This window comes from Triturus cristatus, chromosome 7, assembly GCF_964204655.1.
Source record: "Triturus cristatus chromosome 7, aTriCri1.1, whole genome shotgun sequence".
Classification (NCBI taxonomy): Eukaryota; Metazoa; Chordata; class Amphibia; order Caudata; family Salamandridae; genus Triturus; species Triturus cristatus.
The window spans coordinates 1752079421-1752101307 of record NC_140590.1 but is presented as its reverse complement, the minus strand read 5'-3'; the positions used below and the strand labels follow the sequence as shown (position 1 = coordinate 1752101307).

General features: G+C 48.9%; 1 protein-coding gene across 1 annotated transcript in view; it reads right to left on the bottom strand.

The window, feature by feature from the left end:
* LOC146812998 (C-type lectin domain family 2 member B-like) overlaps positions 1-21887 on the bottom strand; it is a 100862-nt gene that overhangs the window by 33104 nt on the left and 45871 nt on the right. Inside the window, exons 3-4 of the mRNA XM_085614665.1 lie at positions 12959-13182; positions 11802-11905 (exon numbers count right to left, since the gene is read on the bottom strand). Coding sequence (XP_085470791.1) covers positions 11802-11905; positions 12959-13182 — 328 coding nt within the window. The remainder of the gene's footprint in view (positions 1-11801; positions 11906-12958; positions 13183-21887) is intronic.

Genomic DNA, 21887 nt, shown 5'->3' with positions numbered 1-21887 from the left:
GCAACCAGAGGGTGGCGACTCAGAGCAGTCGAGGGCTGCTCTCAGAGGGTGAAACAGGGTTCCGAACTTCGGACATATTCGTATAAAAATAACACAAGTTTATTTAAACCCAGGTCCAGTAGTAGAATAAAAATGGATCATAAACATGATCTTTGACTTATCTGCTGTGAGGCGTGGGGTGACTGGGGTGATTGAAATGCTCTCCTATTTCTTGAGCTGGAAACAGTGCGGTGAACAGTACTGTTAATCGATGCCACCCCCTCACCCTTATATGACAGACACGTGGCAAGGTCAAGGCCAGTGTCTGAGTGTGGCACAGTCTTGCCTATTTTTCTTCTGCCACTAAGGTGCTCAAGCACCGGAAGTGGCGAGCAGGCAGGTAAGCTGGCCACAAGCCAGGGCAGTGCCAATCAAAAGGCAAAGTGACTGAGGGCAGGCATGGTTGAGGTTTGGGCGTTTGCAGCGACAGGCCGAGATGCAGGGGTGATGGTGGGGGCTGAGGGTGGTGTGGGGGGGGTGGTGGGGGGGTGGAAGGGTTAGAATGCCAAGGAGCACTGAAGAAAGGGGAAGGTACACCAGAAATCAAAGTAACCGAACAATTAAATAACAGGAAACATCGTCCTCAGTAGGGCCCTTTCAGGCGTCCCTCAAGCAGACTTGGGAGACTAGACATCCAGGTTCCAAACTGGTGACATGTTGTGCCAGACAAGTCTTAATCAGGAGAGCCCATGATGGACCACGTGGAAGGAATCACCTCACAGGAGCAAGGCAGAGCACCCCAGGAACCTCACAGTGACAGCAATCTCACCTGTGGATTCAGAGCTATCCTTGTGAGGACCAGGCCTCCGCAGGGGTAACGGATGCATATGGGCCTGGTCGCAAAAGCTATTTTGGAATACGTAAATAAGTACTTACCATACTCAGAAATGGAATTCACAAGCCCAAGTGGGAGGTTTTGCAACATTTGGGAGGGACAAGTAAGTGATGGGACAATTTACTGCAAGATGAGTGGGGTTTAGGGGTATTGAAGAATGGCTCTGGGGAGGCCAGGAGGGCTGTGCTAATACAAGACAAACTCACACAGAAGTAAGAAAACTGCAAGTCACAAAATATACAATTACATGTAATACTTTAATACTATTAAAAAAACAGACTCACATGTACTCCCACCCTGGAGTAAGTCAGCCCCACACAGGGCCAACCATTCCTACTTTATTACAATCTCATAGAATCAAAGGACGCAAGTAATGACATAAAAGAAAACATGTACAATAAACTAAATGTTTGAAATCAAAATGTATTGAAATTGCTTTTAAGTTTAATAGTAAAGTTCATAAAATAAAACATCACGTTAAATGTAATGTGCATTATAATATTTTAATAAAACACAACGTAAATGATAACTATTTTTAAAACATTTTAAATGTTAAATCACAAAATAGGATAATACTTAAGGTGAACCCAAGATTGGGACGCATTCAGCACAAACGTTCACATAAGATAGGTAAAGGAAAACTAACACTAAATGTAAAAAATCAATTATAAACCAAAAAATAAGTTAAACTTTAACAATATGTTATGCTTTGGTGAGGTGTGGCGTCCCTATTACTGTGGTAGTCCTAAATGAATAGGAGTTAGGGAATGTGCTTAATATTATTTTTTATATAGGAGCCAAGATGGCGACCGGAGCAGACGCTTGAGCGCCCGGCTCCGTCGGTCCGTGGCCTCGGACTACTATCCTGATGCCCATCCTCGCCGATTCTCGAGGTGCACCGTGTGCGAAGACGCGCTGACCGCGCTGCTGCTTTCCCGGAGTCTTAACCCGCCCGGATGCCCGAGTTCTGGGTGCTTTTGTCCTCGGCACTGAAACCCTGCGCCCTTACGGCCTTTGCCTGCCTCCTGGAAGCTCCGCAGTTACCGGACCAGCTAGCGCTAACCTGAGCCCCGCGGTCCCGATCTCGCCTCGCACCATGGATCGTTGCCTGATGAGCCCGGGGAGAGACGGCCGGACACCTTCTGCACCCTGTGCCTGACGGGCTGGAGCTGTGGGGTGGGCCCCGGTGCGGTGAGTCTCCTGCCCCGCTCTGAGGACCGAGCTGTGGGGGGCTGCTGCCCCCTTTGCCTATTGCCTAGCCAGCGGCGAGGGGGACCGGCGAGAAGATAAGCGACTGTCGGCCTTTCCTGTTGCGGCGTAGACCTGAGGGGAATTGACCCCTTGCCACGACCCCCCCCCTGGCCATTGCACCGTATAGCGGCAAAACATGGCGTTGAGTGCCTGCTCGCGGCTGGGGGGTGACACTCCGGTCTCGCCCGCTGCTCACTTCGCCCTCCCTCTTCCGGACACCAGCTCCACAGTGCCGTCCCGGATTGCTGCCGATGTTGGGGCCCGGCTTCCGCTGACATGCGGCTCCGTTCTGGCTGTCCTGCGGGACTTTCAACTACAGATGTGCGCTGGCCTGCAGGCGCTGAGTGAGAGGTTTGACCCCATACTGTCGGCTGCGGGCCGTGGGCGCACTGTTTGTCATCCACAGGGCGTGGGTCCTCCGGTGCTCTTGTCCGCTTGCGGGGAAGCAGCGGCGGTGTATGACTGTGCTACACTGGTGCCTTCATCTAGCGCTCCCGGCGCCCAGGGTCCACCGCTCTCCACCTCAACCGCGGATATTTTGTCCCCCTGGTCATGGCTGCCTGCTTTATTGTTCCCTGCCTCACCGCGTCCGCGAGGCTATCCTGCTGAGCGATACCTAACGGCCTCGAGGGACCGTCCGCGGTGGCCCACTGCTGCCTTTTTGTGGAACTCCTGTACCTTACTTGCCAGGTTTGGATTTTATGTGGTGCAACGAGGGACCTCAATCGATGGTCGGCGGCCATTTCGTGATCCTACTTCACCATCCTCTCACAAGCGGCCATCTTGTCTTTGTCTGCTCGGGACACGGGGCCTTCACGCAGGAGCTGGTTTAATCCCAAGCCCGCGATCGGGCCAGGGCTAGACTGACTTCTATCGCTATGGTTTATGGACGGGCTGGCCTGGGACTGGGACTGTATGTAGGTTTTGCGCGCACTCGTCGCGACTTGTATCCCTTGCTTAAACTGTGGTGCCATGGTATCTTTGCATGCCGTTTTTTGGCGTAGAGGGCTCTCAGTGTGTGGGGGCCATAACTGGCTGATGGTTCGGGGCGCTCTGGTGTCCAGTGGGCTCCTCCCCACCTTCTTTTTTGTTTTCTTCCCTTCTTTACTCTGTTCCTACTTTCTCTCTTCTCTATATTTCGGGTTCCTTGGGCGACAGGCACTATGCTGGGGGGGGGGTAGGCCGTAGCCTCCGCATTGGTGTAGGGTGGGGGGGTAATACTCTGTTCTCAATTAGTTCTATGGGCCTTTTTTCTTTTATGTCTCTGTGCTCTACTTTCTTCGATTCGGGGTCCGGGTGTGGGGTGGATCGAGTGGGGGCGGCTCTGGAGGGGTGCGTACTTGCTCATGTGACTATCCTGATATATCTCTGCACCGCCTCACTGATTGAGATTTTACTCCCATTGTTGTTCTTACTGATGTTGCTGCTCGCCCGTGTGGTGAAGCTATCTTGCGGACTCGAATCTACTTTGCTCTTATCCTTCATTGACTTTTTTTTCTCTGAGAAAATTATCAAAAAACTTAAAATTAACCTTCACCTCTCCTTCCCCGGGTTTCAAAGATATCTCCAGTATGTGACTCATAACCGGTTGTTAATCCTGACCGTTGATGCACGGGGGCTGTAATGTGGGTATCAGTGCTTTACTGTATCGTGGCCGGCCTGACGGTTGTAGGCCCGTATTTGTTCTTTTAAGATGCACGAATAAAGGTTTTTAAAATATTATTTTTTATTTTAAAAAAAATAAATAAAAAAAAAAAATATCTTTCTTACAGCGGCGGTTTCTGGGATTGGGCAGAGGGGCTACTACACCCTTCCAATTAAATGTTACATAGATCGATGAGAATTGCTAATAGCAATTGCCATGTTTTTAAACTATCCATGATGCAGCATTCACTGCCTTGGTCTGCCAACAAGTCTGTTCTACAAAACGGACGTCAAGCAGTCAGGCAGTTTTAATTTTAACAACTCAGCAAGCGCGCATGTGCCTATGGCCAGCACTGCAGCAGTAAGCCTGATTTTGCAATAATTAGGGTCCTCTGGACCCGCCCAGAAATTACGTTTTAAAAACGTCACATTCTAAAGCAGCCCATGCGTGTCCAGGATCAGCCCTGTACTCCCGGGGCTGCTTTTCTATCATAAGCCGCCTTTCAGCACTCCTCCCTTTGCCATATCGTCAGTGACAACATGGAAAGGGAGGGGTTGCAGCATTACTTTACCAGGTTGGCTGGCCTCTCACATGCTCTAAACAGATACACAGCGCATGCTTCAGCACCTCGTGTAATATGTTTAGAGCAGGCGTGGAATGCCCATTGGGCTCAAAGGGCTTCAGCCTCCCCCCCTCGTGTGTGTCAGCTTGGGTTGAGACAGCTCTCCGGGCACACACACAGCCGCACCCGAGTACTTCACAGGTCTTTAAAAGACCATTTACTTGTTAACGAGGCTTTGTTGTTCTTTCACCTCTTAGAGCCCCCGCAACTTCTCTCTGCCGATTGCTGGAAGAATTAGCCCCCTCCCCCCACAAAAAGTTTACTTTAGATGCGCCTCTGGTTTAGAGCATCCTAGCATCAGCAGAGAGGGCCTAAGATTTTTTTTATTACCTGCAGCTGGGCCTCGTTGAAAGGGCCTCCTTGGACAGACGAACAAGTTACTTACCTTCGGTAACGATGTATCTGTAAGAAACATTAGTTAGTTAGATTCATCACCTTAGAATATCCCCAGGCGTCAGACTGGATCCGGAAGATTTTTCGTCAGCAATACCCCTTGCGCGTCGCTAGGCGTCGTCTGCGGCTCCGCGTCCGTCGTTGGCGTCGTGCGCCGGAATGACGTCGGAGTACTTAGACGCCGCCCTCGCGCGCTGACGTTAGTTCTTGTACATAGCTTTCCGCGCCAGGAACGCAGAACCATGCAAGAGACAGACACTGGTGCCAAAAAATTCTAGGGGCCTGAAAAGGATAACCTTAAACCTAGATGTCAGTTCGCAGAACGGGGAGGATGGGTGGGTCGGTGAGGAATCTAACTAACTAATGTTTCTTACAGATACATCGTTACCGAAGGTAAGTAACTTGTTCATCTGAAAGAAACACGTTAGTTAGATTCCTCACCTTAGAATAGATACCCAAGCAATACCAACCACGGTGGTGGGTCTGCGAACCAAGAACACCAGAAAGTCCTGGAGGACAGAACGGCCAAAGAAGCCATCCCTCCGGACTTGGCTGTCTAGGTAATAATGCCTGTCAAACGTGTGTAGCGAAGCCCACGTTGCCGCCTGACAGATGTCCTGCAAAGGGACTCCCCGTCCCAAAGCAGTAGTAGCCGCTGTGGCCCGAGTAGAATGGGCGCGCAGCCCAACAGGAGGGTCCTTTTTTGCCAAGGAATAACAGATTTTGATGCACAAAACGACCCACCGGGAGATGGTCTGTTTGTGCACAGCTTTCCCCTTCTTAGCACCCACGTATCCAACGAAAAGGTGGTCGTCCACCCGGAACGGTTTGGTGCGGTCCAAATAAAAGGAGAGCGCACGTTTTGGGTCCAGACGGTGGAGCCTCTCTTCCTCTTTGGAACGATGCGGAGGCGGAAAGAAGGTGGGCAAGGTGACAGATTGCCCAAGATGAAACGGGGTCACCACCTTTGGAAGAAAGGAAGGACGAGGCCGAAGGACAACCTTGTCCGGATGAACAGAGAGAAAAGGAGGTTTTGATGATAGAGCCTGGAGCTCACTCACCCGTCTAGCCGAGGTGATGGCTACCAGAAAAGCAGTCTTAAGCTTCAGAAGACGAAGAGGACAATTATGAAGAGGCTCAAAAGGAGCGCACATTAGAAATGTGAGAAGAAGATTCAAGTCCCACTGAGGCATTACAAAAGGGACAGGAGGGAACGTGTGAGTAATGCCTTTCAGAAAACGTGTAACAACAGGGGACTTGAAAAGAGAAGGCTGATCAGGAAGCCGTAAGAAGGCAGAGATGGCAGCAAGATAACCTTTCAAGGTGCCCAAGGCAGAGCCCTGCTGGGCCAAAGAAAGAAGAAAGAGGAGAACCTCAGAAAGAGGGGTGGAAAGGGGATCCACAGCCTTTGCTGTGCACCATGCCACAAATTTGTTCCACCGGCAGGCGTATACCGTCTTTATGGAGGGACGCCTGGCTGCCAGAATGATATCACAGACTTCAGGAGGCAAGTCAAATTGCATCAACTGCCGCCGCTCAATCTCCACGCATGGAGGTGGAGGCTGGACAGGTTCGGGTGGAGGACCATCCCCTGCTGCTGCGACAGAAGATCCTCCCGAAGGGGCAGACGTATCGGAGGATCGGTCAACATACTGAGTAGCTCGGGATACCAGTACCTTCGTGCCCAATCCGGAGCCACCAAGATGACTTGGGCCCGGTCGGGCCTGATCTTCTTCAGCACTCTGGGCAGAAGTGGTAGAGGCGGAAAGGCGTACAACAGACCGCAACTCCACTCGTGACGTAAAGCGTCGCCGAGCGAGTGCCGCCTTGGAAATTCCAACGCGCAGAACTGCTGACATTGCGCGTTCTCTTCGGTGGCGAATAGATCTAACCAAGGCTCTCCCCACTGCTGAAAGAGACCTTGCGCCACTTCGGAGTTCAGACGCCATTCGTGATCCATCATGCACCGGCGGCTGAGTTCGTCTGCTCTGGCGTTCAGAGAGCCCGCCAGATGTTGAACCACCAGGGTGACGCCCTGGTGTTCCAGCCAAGTCCAGAGGCGCAGAGCCTCCTGACAAAGGGTCCACGACCCCACCCCGCCCTGTTTGTTGCAATACCACATGGCGGTGGTGTTGTCCGTGAACACCTGCACGACACTTCCCCGGACAGAGGGAAGGAAGGCTTTCAGTGCAAGTCGAATCGCTCTCAGCTCCAACAAGTTGATGTGGAGGCGAGACTCCACCGGAGACCAGAGGCCTCTGATCTCTGCCTCTCCCATATGGCCACCTCAGCCCAGGAGGGACGCATCCGTCACTACGACATGCTCCGGTAGGGAGAGGCTCTTGCCCGTGACCCAATCGCAGTCCGTGAGCCACCACTGCAACTGCTGTGCAGTGCCCTCCGAGATCAAGACATGGTCGGACAGGTTGCCGTGATGCTGGGCCCACTGAAACTTCAGGTCCCACTGCAGAGCCCGCATGCGCCGCCTGGCGTGATGAACTAGTAGGATGCAGGAGGCCATCAGCCCCAGAAGCCGCAACACTAACACTAGCCTGACCGAAACCCAGGATAGAGGCCGAAAGATGGGAATCAGGGCCTGAATATCCTGGACCCGCTGTTCCGGTGGATAAACCCAGAACTGAGCCGAATCGAGAACCGCTCCGATGAAGAGGAGCTTCTGAGAGGGGCTCAGGTGTGACTTCAGCACGTTGATGGAAAACCCCAGCAAATGCAGGAGATCTGCCGTAGTCTGGAGGTGGGAGACGACTGCCTGGGGCGAGCCCGCCTTCAACAACCAGTCGTCGAGATAGGAAAAGACTGGAACCCCTGATCTGCCCAGATGAGCTGCGACCACCGCCATCACTTTCGTGAACACCCGAGGGGCACTGGTAAGGCCGAAGGGGAGCACGGTGAACTGAAAGTGCTCCTGACCCACCGTGAACCGCAGGTAACGCCGGTGTGCCGGCAGGACGGGGATGTGGAAATATGCGTCCTGCAAGTCCAACGCTACCATCCAGTCTCCAGGGTCTAGGGCAGCTAGAACCTGAGCCAAAGTTAACATTTTGAACCGTTCCTTCCGGAGGAAGGCACTGACATTCCTGAGGTCCAAGATAGGGCGTAGGCCCCCTTTGCCCTTCTTGGGAACCAGAAAGTAGTGGGAATAACAACCATGACCTACTTCTGGGCTCGGAACGCGCTCGACGGCCTCTTTGGCCAAGAGGGCCGAAACTTCCTCTTGCAGAAGATTCAAATGATCCTCCGAGATACGGTGGTGCTGCGGTGGCATGGCTGGAGGGGTCGTCTCGAAGGGGAGGGAGTAGCCCCTTCGGACGATTTGCAGCACCCACCTGTCCGAAGAGATGGTATGCCAGTGGAGCAGGTGATGGCGAACTCTGCCTCCCACTGGCGATGAATGGGCCTGAAAGCTCGGACTAGGAAGGCTTTGAGGCGGATGCTGCCGGGGTGGATGTGGACTGACCGCGTCGTCCTCCAGAACCGCCTCGGCGGAAACCACGTCCGCGACCGCGCGCAGGTTGGGTCTGCGGCTGGTGGCTAAGCGGACGTGAGGAGACGCCCCTTCCTTGGCCACGAAAGGGGTGAAAAGCGGAAGCTTGCGACCGCGGGGCCGAGAGGCCCAAGGACTTGGCCGTAGCCCGGGAGTCCTTAAAGCGATTCAGCGCACTGTCCGCTTTCTCACCAAAAAGGCGAGTGCCATCAAAGGGCATGTCCATGAGAGTGCTCTGGACATCCACTGAAAAGGACGTGGACCGCAGCCAGGCGTGACGTCGAAGCGCCACCATGGTAGAAATCGCCCTACCCAGCGAGTCCGTAGTGTCAAGCCCACATCGTATGGCACGGCGCGCTGCATCCCTCCCATCGGCCAGAGCCTGGGAAAGTCGTGTCCGGGCCTCCTCCGGACACAGGGGCAGCACGTCCTCCACCACATCCCACAGGGAGTGGGAATAACAGTCCAAGAGACAGGCGGTGTTTAAAGACCGCAGGCCCAAACTAAGGGAGGAGAACAGGTTCTTGCCGAACTGTTCCAGTCTCTTGGAGTCCCGGTCCGGCGGAGCGGACGGGAAGGAGGATTGGGAGGTAGAGGCCTGGATAACCAGGCTCTCGGGGGTGGGGTGTTGCGACAGAAAACTGGGGTCGCCCGGAGCAGGGCGGTGGCGCCTGGCAACGTTCCTATCCACAGGAGGAACTGTGGAGGGCTTGGACCAGGTGCCCTGCAGAACGTCAGTGAGGGCCTCATTGAATTGCAGCAGAGGCTCAGTGGAGCTTGCTGCAGACTGAAGCACCTCAGTGAGGATGTTAGTCCTCACAGCCACGGCAGGCAGCTCAAGCCCAAGGGCTGCGGCCGCCTTGCGCAGCACCACAGGAAAAGCTGCACCCTCCTCCGAAGCCACAGTCGGAGGAGAGGTGAATCCAGTGTCCGGTGAGGTATCCAGACCACTGGCCTCCCCCAGTTCATCTGCCCAGTCCTGCGAAAGTTGAGCCTGAACGGCCATAGGGTCCTCGAACCCCTCCCAGTCGCCCCCTTCATCCGATTCCTGATAAACAGGTGGAATGATCGGAGCCGGACGATAGACATAATGTGTCTCTAGCGGCGTCGGATGCGGCGTCGGGCGGCGCCGCACCGGCGTCGGGTCCGGAACGGGGCTGAACTGGGGCTCGACGTCGGAGTTGGTACCGGTGTAGACGCCGGCGGAGGAGGCGTGACGAGGTCGACCGGCGTCGACGGGGGCCCAGGCATGGGCCCCTCGGGGACCTGCGGCGTCGGGCCGTCGACGGCGCCGGGGCCAGAGCCGCCGGCGCGCAAGGTCACCCAGTCGAGTCCGCGGGGCCCGAAGGCGCGCCAGCGGGTGTCGGCGGGGCCAGGCTCCTCATGGCCGAGAGGAAGGCACTGACCTCCGCCGGCGTAGCGTCAGTCCCAGGGACCGGCGGGTATGGGGACGTGCGCGGCGCCTGCGGCTCCGACGGAGCCGCGGGGTCGGAACCACCCTCGGCATAGGTCGCGCGACCGGCGAGGGGAGTCCGAAGAGCGGTGTCGCCTCTTGGACTTCTTGGAGTGCTTGGACTTACCCGAAGACTTCGAGCCAGACGAGCGATGACGTCGGCTGCGGCTCCGCGACCGATCCTTGGACCTCCTCCTGGACCGGGATCGAGAGCGGCGCGGAGCCGAGTGGCGAAGCTCGAGAAGCTTGCGGGACCGCTCCCGTCTAGCTTTCGATGTCAGGGCCTTGCAATCGGAACACGACTCCGCGTCGTGGTCGAGGCCCAAACAATAAAGGCACCGGCGGTGGTGATCGGTCACCGACATCAGTCGGTGGCAATCGACGCAAGCCTTAAAACCAGGCATCCTACCGGCACCAGATGTCAAAGACAGGATCAAAATATTTAGTCAAAAAAGACTAAAAGTGGTAGCTCTCCCGGATCTGCGCTTACTGGTGCGGAAAAAAGAAGAACTGACGTCAGCGCGCGAGGGCGGCGTCTAAGTACTCCGACAACGTCATTCCGGCGCACGACGCCAACGACGGACGCGGAGCCGCAGACTACGCCTAGCGACGCGCAAGGGGTATTGCTGACGAAAAATCTTCCGGATCCAGTCTGATGCCTGGGGATATTCTAAGGTGAGGAATCTAACTAACGTGTTTCTTTCAGATTGTTGGTGCGCAGCGCCTCCGTCTACTGCGACACCGTGACCGGAAAAGAAAACTTCTGAGGGTGAGTGGTTTTGTCTCTACTTAACGAGGTGTTGGACTCACTTTATCTCTCATCCGCTCTTCCTTTTCTGCACTGTCCTTGCCGGTCGCTCTCCCCTTATCCGGCTGTTTTCTCCCCCCAGTCCTTCGGTCTTTTAACAACAGCAGAGACAGTGAATTCCAATAGATTAAATGAAATGTTTTCCTGTGCTGCCAAACACGAATACAGGCAGACAGCTATTCAAAGTCAAGCCTTCCTCCAAGGGTGCCTGCTGGCCTGAAAGCAACATAAATGTGCAGTACAACATCTTATCTGCACGTGTAAAGTGTGGGTGAGCCGTGTACTGGCTTTAGATTATCTATTCACTCCAAGGTTTGTGACAAAGATTTATTGTTTTTAAGCTATAGTGCAAAGAGTTTACTGAGCTGTGAACTGTGCACTTTTAATTGTAATTGTATTTATATTGCGCTTACCACCCCTGACCAGGTGTTGAAGGGACAGTTATGTTAGAATAAAAATGCATTAAGTTCAGTCTCTGCATCACTCAAATCTAGATTTTGGAAGCACCATTTCATCGCAAGACATTTTGCGCAATCTATCTTAGTGTGTGTAATGCAAGTTTAAAATAATGACTTGCATATTCACAGTGCTTTCTGTCACAGGCTGTGACTTCATACCACTAAAAATACAGAAGTTACTATTCTGCACTGCACCAACCAAGATTTAGTTCTGTGGCTCTCTGATTACACAGACCTCTGCAGTGCGTTAACAGACTTACATAATGTACTATGGTGTGTTTGCCACGAGCACCAACTTTTAAAACGCATTTTTCACTTAAGTTCCTTGTTATTTTATAGGTAGCTACCTGCTGGTGAAACTTACAGAATATTTTGTTCGTTTAGTCACACCTTTTGTACAACTGATATTCTGAATTTACATATTTAAAAGTGCTTTCATTTGTCTTAATGAAGAAAATAGGATTTTGGTGAAATACAATATTTGGCTAAGATCACAAAACGTAAGTGGGATAGCTGTGATTTTAGCAATATTTTCTGTCTCCACTTTGTACAAATAAGCCACTAAATGGGTTTCCAAGTGTCTTTCATTATGTTAAGGCTTTGTTTTTAACCTCTTTGTGTAGGTTTTATATGGTGCGAAGTCAACTCGAAATAATTTAGCTCTTTCATGGGCACCAATTACATTACAAGAAGAGCTGTTTCTGCAGCACCATTTGGTGTCATTAGATTCTCGATTTGCTGTTTGTGTAAAACATTTAAAAAGGTAACAAAAGCAAACTGGTGTGTACTTGCCAGTTACTGAATGCAGTGCCATTAATCCATCTCCACGGCTTCTCAGAATCCCTCCAGAGGCCAATCCAGTGATCGGGATCCCCTTTGTGGCGCAGCATGAAATCCTGTAAATGAGGAAAAAAAACAACATCAAGAGATTTACTGATTGTTCTTGTGCCAGTAGTTCAGTGGAATTACAGTGCTCAGACAGACAAAGAGCAATCGAAAGTTAATATGAATAGAGAGGATATTAATAGTTGTTACTGTTAGTAGCAGTGAGTGGTAGTGTCTCATGAAGGAGAGAAGCTTAGAACATGAATTTTTCTGACAGTGAATGACTTCACTTTCTGTGTCACGGCCCAGTGAAGTGTGGACGCCCCCAGACTCTGCAACGCCCCCCTACCACCCATGCCCCCACCCCACAGTAATCATAACACGACCTTACAAAGTGTTCTAAGACATCAACACAACCTTTAGGGAGAGCGACCCCTGCTTTTCTGACAGTGAGTCGCTTCACTTTCTGCATCACAGTCAGACCAGAGAACTGTGGACTGCTCCCCCCCCCCCCCCCCCCAAGACTCCGCAGCACCCCCATACTGGTGCTGAGCGGGAACAGAGGAGGTCCCTATAAGAGTCCAACACAGGTCCAAGAGGGACTGATCCAGCCCTCATTTTCAGTATTACCTCAGTATGCGGGCCGGGTGCGAAATGTATTCAGTCCATTTATATCTTCTTAGCCTAAATACTGATATTCACCTGCCCCTCCATGGCCTACATGGGACACCCCTAAACCCTTATTTCTCTCTTCACAGGCTTCCTCCTTCCTTTGATCGCAGAACCCCAAATATACATCTTAAAGGGAGTACATGTACATCATATGTGCTTCCCACTCGCACCCACGCACTTCCAAGACAAGGCTTTTAGCACGTGATGGCGTTTCATATTCTGTGTTATATCTATTTTTCCCCGAGTGTGAAATAAAAGATGATCTTTTATCATGGAACACGACTGGGCGCCCTCTTAAAGCACACAAGCAGGACAGGAGAGGAGTGGTGTATCTTCAATAGAGGGCTGCAGGAATGATTTTAGTGAAGGATGAAAAAACTGAGTTTTTTAGTCTGTTTACTCCTCGTGAGGATGGGGGCACATGGCGAATGACGGATTGCCACAGCTCTTACCAGTTCCTTCTGGGTGTCAATCATCGCCAGGGAGGAGTTGAGTGCAGCGCACGAGTCTTTGGCCTCCGTCCAGGTTCCTTCTGTTTCAGGGAAATAGTAACACTTGTTCCGGTACCAGATCCAGTCTTCGTCACAAGGGGGCAGCACTTTAACGTCCATTCGATCATCTGCAGCACTTCCCGCTGTCTGTCCCCGCTCATCACAGCGCTGGTTTGCATTTCGAACTGTTGACACAGGAAGTGTGGAAACAGTCAGGACATCTAATTGAAATGATTTAGTTGGTGTTTGTTAAAAAAGTACAAGTTAAATAAAACTGGTATTTGTGAATTAATGGTCATAGTGGGTGTTTTTGAAAGATACAAGAAAGTGACATTTTAAATAAAGGAAGAATATTTGTAAAAAGTTATATCTGTTTTATAGACTAAAAAAGGCAGACTAATCCTGGTGCTCTTGAAAAGTATTCATTCGTCGTTTATGCCTATAAGAAGCTATTACATGCAGTGTTTATGTACACAAAAATGTAAACATTCTTATTAAGGCAAAGCCAAATGTCTGACTCCCTTTGATTCTAAGGTGCCTTCTGTAGTGTCCTACGTATACAGGACTCAGACACGAGGTAAGGTTCACGTTATCTTTATTTCGTACGACCTGCTTCACTCCTTGCCTACTCTACTCTAATCCCTTTTCCCAGGCATCGCCTTGTCCCCTCCCTGGTCCCGCCCCGTCCACGCCTCCCTGGCCGAGGCGGTCCTGGTGTCTGCTTGCGCACCGCTACATTACAACTTCCTCCCTCAAAGTGGCCGCCACTGGACCACAACTGTACAAATACGGGCAGTATTTTAGTATATTCTGCCAGAGCCATTCAGTATAGCACGCTTGACAAGCTCACCACTGCAGGCCCATCCTCGACCCCTGAACCCTCCTAAGAGTTTAATTTGACAACTCATCCTGTCAGCAAAGCTGCACTTTCTTTTGTTTTTTATGTCTTGTCAAACCTACTCTATGGCGTAAATCTACGACAACAGAAAATCAAATTGTAGAATGCATGTTTTTAATTTCCTTACAATGCCTTTTGCATTTAAATTTGATTATAGGATCTGGGTAGGCACTCATCTTGGGTGCAGAGCTGAGCAGCTTACCACTCCGACCAACGACATTCAATGTGTGCTGCTGTCTTTTCCTGCCAAGATGAAATTAGCCCTCATAAATGTCTACTCAAGACCTGTGACCAACAGACAAGAGTCCGCCACCATAGATCACCTAGGGCACTTCATCCCAACCCTGGACCCAGCGTCCCTGTTAATTTTAGGAGGTGACTTCAACTGCCAATTCGAGCCACTCACCCATCGAACTCAAGAGGCCCCCTCAGAAGAAGATCTATATTGGTCAATTCCTGCTCCGCAGATTACCCCAATCAAACATTGGTCCGCCCTGGCTATGCAAGTCCATTCACTCATGCTGCTTCACTCTCTAAGGGCTTACAATGGGAGGACCAAGTCCGACACTCCCGCCCAATTTACATTCAATACAGAAGGCCAGGCCTCGCTAATAGATTACATCTTGGTGGAAACCAGAACCTGGGAAAAAGTCCTGAATTTCCACGTTCAACCGAGGCAGGATAGTGACCACAATGCCCGGATTGCAATTCTGGAGCTGGTGAAACTTGGTGGGTCCACCCTCTGTCCCCCCTCATTGATCAGGCCTAGCGCTTTAAAGATCACCAATAATAGAAGGCAAGTTAGATGGAGCCACATCCAACACTTTCCCAATAAACTGGCTAAAGTCTACCAGATAGTAACACCTATGATAGCAGGAATGTGGGAAGTTGGACAGGTGGAGGCAGCGGTAGAGGATAGAGATAAGATCCAGAAAATCCACGAGGAGCTAATTACAAAACTGACTGATATCTTTTACCCGGTGACTTCAAAGAGTGTAACTAATCGATCAAAACTTTTATGGTTTAACAACAAGTGCCGCATAGCAAAATGGGAGCTAGTGCACGCTGTGAAGGCTAAAGATAGGCCCATCATAAAACTAGCCAGACTCAGGTACAGGAGGACTATTCTGCAGAAAAAGAAAGGATGGGAAACAGAGAGGTGGGAAGTTCTTAGGTCTGCCTTAAGGGACAATGACTTGAAATTGTTTTGGGGGATAGTGAGCACTGGAGATGGGGGAAGGACGTTTGGCAATAGAACCCAACATAGCGCCCGAAGTGTGGGAGTCTCATTTTGAGTCTCTGTACGACTGTGAGGATGATGGTTCCTTTGGCCCAGATAGCAAAGGGCAAGAGTTTAACTCCGGAGCATTGCCAGGAGAGGGGTTGGATATAACCATGCTGGAAGTTGGAAATGCCATTAACAGTATGCACCCCAATAAGGCCCCAGGTCTGGATAGACTTCCGGGGGACCTTTTTCGGGAGGAACCCAGTATATGGGTCCCTTATCTGTGGGCTCTATTTAACACCATCCTGAAGGGCACGAACACCTCCACCCCCGATACCTGGAATGGCACTGAGATCGTACCAATATTTAACAAGCATTGGCATAGCCAATAGGTCTCGCCTTTGGGACCTTATAAGTGTTTAGCCATGCAACAGTTGCATAACTAAATACTTATAAGGTCGCAAAAGCGAGACCTATTGGCTATGCCAAGCGGCCGCAAAAGTGAAAATGATCGCGATCAAACATCAAAGCGACCGTGAAAGTGAAAGTAATCGCGGTAAAGCGCGGTGCGCGCGCCCATGCACTGTAGCTCTAGACTGGCCTGGTAGCACTTTTTGGAGCCCTCTCAATAAGTCCTGCCAGACCAGCGCATGCGCTGGGTCAGGCGAGACCTAAAAAAAGGCTGCCCTCTGTTACCCTCCAACTACAGTCAAATCAGCTTAATCGACATCTCTCAAAAACTGATGGGCAGGGTCCTTCTGGCCCGGATGTCAACCGTGGACCAGATTTTCAGATTACAGCTATTATTCTGGAAAACGGTGAAGATGGAGGGTGGCAGCCTCTATCTTATATTTGTTGATCGAAGTCAGCCTTTGATCTCATTCCCAGGATGAAACTTTGGGAAGTGCTTAGTGATCTCGGGATCCCCCCCTATCTACTCAATGCGCTAGTGAGGCTACATACTGGCAACTATGCACAGGTGAGATGCGGAAAACTTTCTACACGCTTCCCTGTCAGAAAGGGGGTGAGACAGGGATGCGTTCTAGCCCCCACCTTATTTTGCCTCTACATTATTGGGCTCATCGACTTTCTCAACAATATAAAAGACATCGACACCTCAAAGTTAGCCACTGGGAAGATACCCGCACCGATGTTCGCGGACGAAACTTTGTTATTGTCCAAGTCACCCCTAGGTATCCAACATATTTTGGACGGGTTTGCACAGTTTTGCATCAAGAGAGGCTTGGAGATTTACTTAGCCAAGACCAAATTTATGGTCTTCAATCCCCCGAAGAGTACGCGGCCAAATCCCTTTCTCAATGGTATCCTCCTCGAAAAAGTGAGGATATTCGACTACCTGGGTATCACACTATCTGAGCAATTTGGGTGGAGCCCCCAGATGGCCAAGGCCAGACTCGGATTAAATCAAACAGTGGGCGGGATCATGAAACTATTCAGAACATCTGTATACAAGCTGGCAGCACCTGTGGTTGAGATATACAAGGCCCAAGCTAGGGGGGCTACACTATATGGGGCAGAGCTCTGGGGGCACTGTTCTACTTCTGATCTCGTCAAGCTGGAAAACAATTTCATGAGACAGTTTATAAGCCTTTCACGCAGCACTCCACTAGTTCCCCTTCGTCTGGATTTGGGCTTGAGGCCAATTGACGAAGAGATTGCCCTTAGGCCTCTGATTTTTTGGCACCGGGTATGGGTAACCCCAGAGTTGTCCTCCTTTAGAGCCGAGCTAAAGGAGCTTTTGCCAAGATTAAATCCCAGTAAATGGCTGTGGCTGGCCCACATTAGGAATCTTTCTGCTAGGCTTGGTAGGCCAGAGCTATGGTTATCTCCAGAGCTCTCTTGTGCCTTAACATCTAGGCTGGATATCGTAAATCAATACAGGCAATCCAACCTTTTGTCCCTACAAGAAAGTGCCAAAGAGGGCTGGTTGACTATGGAGTTTTTACAAATCAAAGAGGTATACAAAAAAAGAATCCTTTTTGGATGTAATCTACCCTCCTCTGGCTAGGAAACTGTATTTACAGTTTAGATTTGGGAATTTCCATTGGCAGTGCACTCCAGCCTATGGGCCCCTGAGAACTCGAGTGTGTGTCCTGTATGTAAATCAACGGCCGAGACTGAAAGCCATGTTCTGTATTTCTGCCCTGCATATGACTTGCCCCGTAAATGCTGGATTATCCAAATATGCAAAAACCTTGGGTTTGTTCATAGTCAAGAGGCCCACAGAGTGCTTAAATATGATACTGATCCTCCAACTGTATTTGCCGTTTCGCGTTTTTTAAATGCCATGTGGCAAATAAGGAGAGGGTTTTTAAAGTAATTACAGGGGAGGAGCACATGACCAAAATCACTATAAGTAACTCTGTGTGTTTTTAAATTAAGTTTTAAAAACTTTTCTAAAACTCGCCATATGTGTTTTAAAGTTTACTTTTATAAATTTTAAATTCTTGTGTAGATGTCAGCTCCTATATGAATGTAAGGGTTGCAAATATTGATCAGTCTGTGTAAATACTTGTGGTCTTTTATTTTATGTACTTTTATGGCTTGAGCAGCCGAAATAAAGTTCTTTTAATTGATTGATTATAATACACATTGTTACCTAAAACACATTTCAAATATTAGCACATAATCCATCCTCAAAAATGTCTCAAAACACTGACAGACATAAATGCACGTCATGAAAACAATGAATACCACATAAATCACGCTAAATGTTCGAAATAATTCCAAAGAGTACTAAACTAAATTATCAAATCATGTCATATGAAAAAGTATCATGGCTAATATAGTCCAATATTGCCATCTGGGATTCAGGAATCATTTATAAAATGTCTATGCCTTCGACCTCGTGGTTTGTGATGTGCTAATCAAATGCTTAACCCCTTCGCTGCGTGCGTCGGCCAACAAATGTCGCGAGCACTACCTCAGAAAGTGCTGCGCACGTCCGTTGGGCGACACGGCCCCGCCCACTCTTTTAAACCGCCGCACCACGGCGGAATTCGCGCCGCGGTTAAAATCTCTCCCTCAGACACGTGAGGTGAGCAGATTGAGTGTCACTGGTGTTGTAGTGTGCGCTATATACAGGAGCTTCTCTCTCCCTAAACTTGGGAACTACCCAGTTCACTGCTTACCTTTTTCCATAAATTATGTGGCATTCTAATCCTGAAAGGGTATTGTTTTGATATATATATATATATATATATATATATATATATATATTCACTTAAAAAACCATAGGTTTCACACATGTTATAGTTAGCTGGGCATTTTCCTCGTAAAAAACCATTGAAACTCCCCTGTTATAGTTAGTGCAGGCAACTATAACTCACGCGACCGTAATCCGCTGATGATGACGTCAGATATTACATCACTGTATTTACACATTTATATAGCCATGTCTTCTTCCTTTTTTTTTTAGCTATACATATATTTATTTATTTATTTTCAGAAAGACACATATGTCATCAGTGATGTAATATCTGACGTCATCATCAGCGGATTACGGTCGCTTGAGTTATAGTTGCCTGCACTAACTATAACTGGGGAATTTCAATGTTTTTTTACGAGGAAAATGCCCAGCTAACTATAACATATGTGAAACCTATGGTTTTTTAAGTGAATTTGCAAGGTTTTTTAAATGCTAATTCCTAACTATAACGTGTGTGAAACCTATGGTTTTTTCAGTGAATTTGTACGTTTTTTTAAATGCTAAGTTACTTTACGCCGTTCGTGCCGTGCGCGCACGGTGGGCATGCGGTGCGCTTCGCGCACCGTGCGCCCACTTCACGCAGTTAGTGCCGTGCACGCACGGTGCACTTTGCGCACCGTGCACGCACGGTGGGCACGCGGTGCGCTACGCGCACCGCGCGCCCACGTTACGCGTTATGAGCCATGTACGCACGGTGCGCTTCGCGCACCGACCGCACACGGAGGACACATGATGCGCATTGTTTTTAAGGGTTTTGGCAGAAAATGGTGTCCTTTCATATGCCATGCACTCAAGTTGTGCTATGCACAGCTTGCGCACACGGGGTGACTGATATTGCAAATTGTTTTCTTTAGTATTTAGAGAGTGCGCGCACGTTGCACGAACTATGTGGATATTTTTTTTATTTCAATAGTGCGCGCACCCTATGCGCACTCGGCGATTTTACAAAAAAAATTAAAAAATTTTAATTGCTCTTGGGGGACCTCATGGGACCTGTTGACCCCTGCTAGGGGGTCAGGAACTGTCCAGCCTGCCCCCTTTACATGTTTTTCTCCTTTGTGTTTCACCCCCCTCTCAATGCGAGAGACAAAATGGCGGCCGACACTTCCTGGTTTCGACCGATTCGAATGTTTACTAAGATGTAACAACCAATCAGAAGTGCGCTCGCGGACTGCCGAGTGCGCGCACCCAGCGCGCACGGTGCGCGCGTATAGGTATATATATTGATTTAAATGCTATTTTCTCAGAAAATACTAAACAGATTTACACCAAACCTGCAAAAGGCACCAAACGGACCTTATGGCTACCTCTGTGCCAAATTTCACGTAATTCTGTTCAGCCGTTCGGGCTGTAGCTGCGACTAAAGTCCCTATGGAAAAATGCATGGGGAAAACGTGTTTTGGGACACCCCTTTTTCTCGGCCCCCGCTTGACGAATCACCCCGAGACTTTCAGGGTAGGAGCGGAGTGGAGCGCCCCATTAGTTTTGAAAATTTCGCGAAGATTCGTCAAACGGCGCCAAAGTTATTCAAAATAGAATTTTGAGATTTCCTATGGAAACACGGTCCTAACTATAACTATCTACTGGCGACCGCCAGTAGATAATATATCTCTATCAGATTGACAAAGGCTGTTGACACAGCCAAAACGTGTCTCTCCTGGTTGCTGGGTCGTGGGAGACCCATCTTATTAAAAGAAGCAGTATTCTTTGCATTCCTCGTGTGTGTGCTCTTTTCCTTCGGGAGCAGGGGTGTTGCTGATGTGTGATATATATATATATATATACACACATATACATATATATATATATATATATATATATACACATACATACACAAAACCTCCTTTCTACACGATCCCCTGCCAGCGGAATCAGAAAGGGAACGGACACCTCTTTATGCGTGCATATAATACATTTATTTTCAAACGTGCTCAGCCGCCATGACGCGTTTCAGCCCCTAGAGGCCTTGATCACATGAGGTACCCATAATTCCCCTGAATTTTAAAGTGCCAAGTGCTAAAGGGAACTGAAAATAGACTATCCGTTTGTTTTCTATACATCATTGTTGGGCTCAGTAGGTCATGATCTTATTATTTTCATCATGTGCTAGATTTCGCTATATGTAGTTTGTAAACAATACCTCACATGTGCAGATTTTGCAATAGTTACAGTATAAATACAGTAACAAGGATATTTGACATTTGTCATGTGCAAATTTCCGCAATATGTAGTTTGTAAACAATATCATTCTTCACATGTGCAAAATTCGCAGTAATTACAGTATGAATACAGCAACAATGATGCTTAATATTTATCATGTACATAATTCCGCAAGATGTAGTTTGTAAACAATATTACTCCCCACATGTGCAAACTTCGCAATAATTACAGTATAAATGCAGCAATCTCAAAATCTAATTACCAATGTTGTGCATCATTCTCCTTGATATGGGCAAACTTACGCAATATGTTTGTAAACATTGACCCGTAATAGATCACCTCTGCATGTGCAAAATAGCACAAGGTGTTATATGTGAACATCACTCAATTGATCCATAGATAATGGATCATGAGAAACTAGCCTAAAGCGTAAATCTCACAAGTCGTAGCACGCCCCAAGCAGTAGATGCTTGGGATGGCCCCAATGATAAAGCATGTCACCTAGGGGGGTAACCCTGGGTGAGTGAGGGGACTCTAGAAAAGCATTTTTCTTTTCTAAATTGTTGAGGCTCACCAATTTGGTGAACCCACTGTCTGCTGACTTAGGCTAGTTTCTCATGATCCATTATCTATGGATCAATTGAGTGTACTTTAATGATATAGGAGGACGAACCTAGCCTGAACCTCCTTCTCCTTCTTATTCTGACATTTATATGTGAACATCAACACATGATCCATTTTTTTCCTCGAGTGCAAATTTCGCAATTGTCACGGTATCAATACCTATATTTCACAGTTAATACTCAATGATGCATATATTGAATCTAAATGCATACAACAACCCGCATTTCAATACTAATGAGGCCTGCTGTAAAACATTGTCCCAATAACATTGTATGCTCTAAAAGTGCAAATATTTAAAAAGTGTTTTTAAAACTAAATCCCTGTGAATGGAGTGCACTGTGTTATTAAAATTGATTCTGCCTACCATGGGGCGCCTGGAACAGGACACCCAGGTATTGGACAGTAATGAGGATACCCGAAAAGTAGGGAGATGGCAGTGCGGAGGAGAATACTAGAAATGCCTACTTCTGAAATAATTACATATTGGCATTCTATTGGGAACACAAGTTAATAATCAAATCTTTGTTGTACAAAGTTTTAAATTGGAGATTGAGAGATATAGGATGTTCCGGCCATCATAGCCATGTATATAGATCCTCAGTTGTGTTTAAGCCATACGGGCTCTTACAATCCAACTCTAAGATGTATTTGGTCTCTAGACGTCTTAGCATTGCCTCCCTATTGCCTCCACGTCTAAGCGGTGGCACTGCATCAACCACAAAATACATAAGTTTGTCCAGGTCGTTGTCATGTA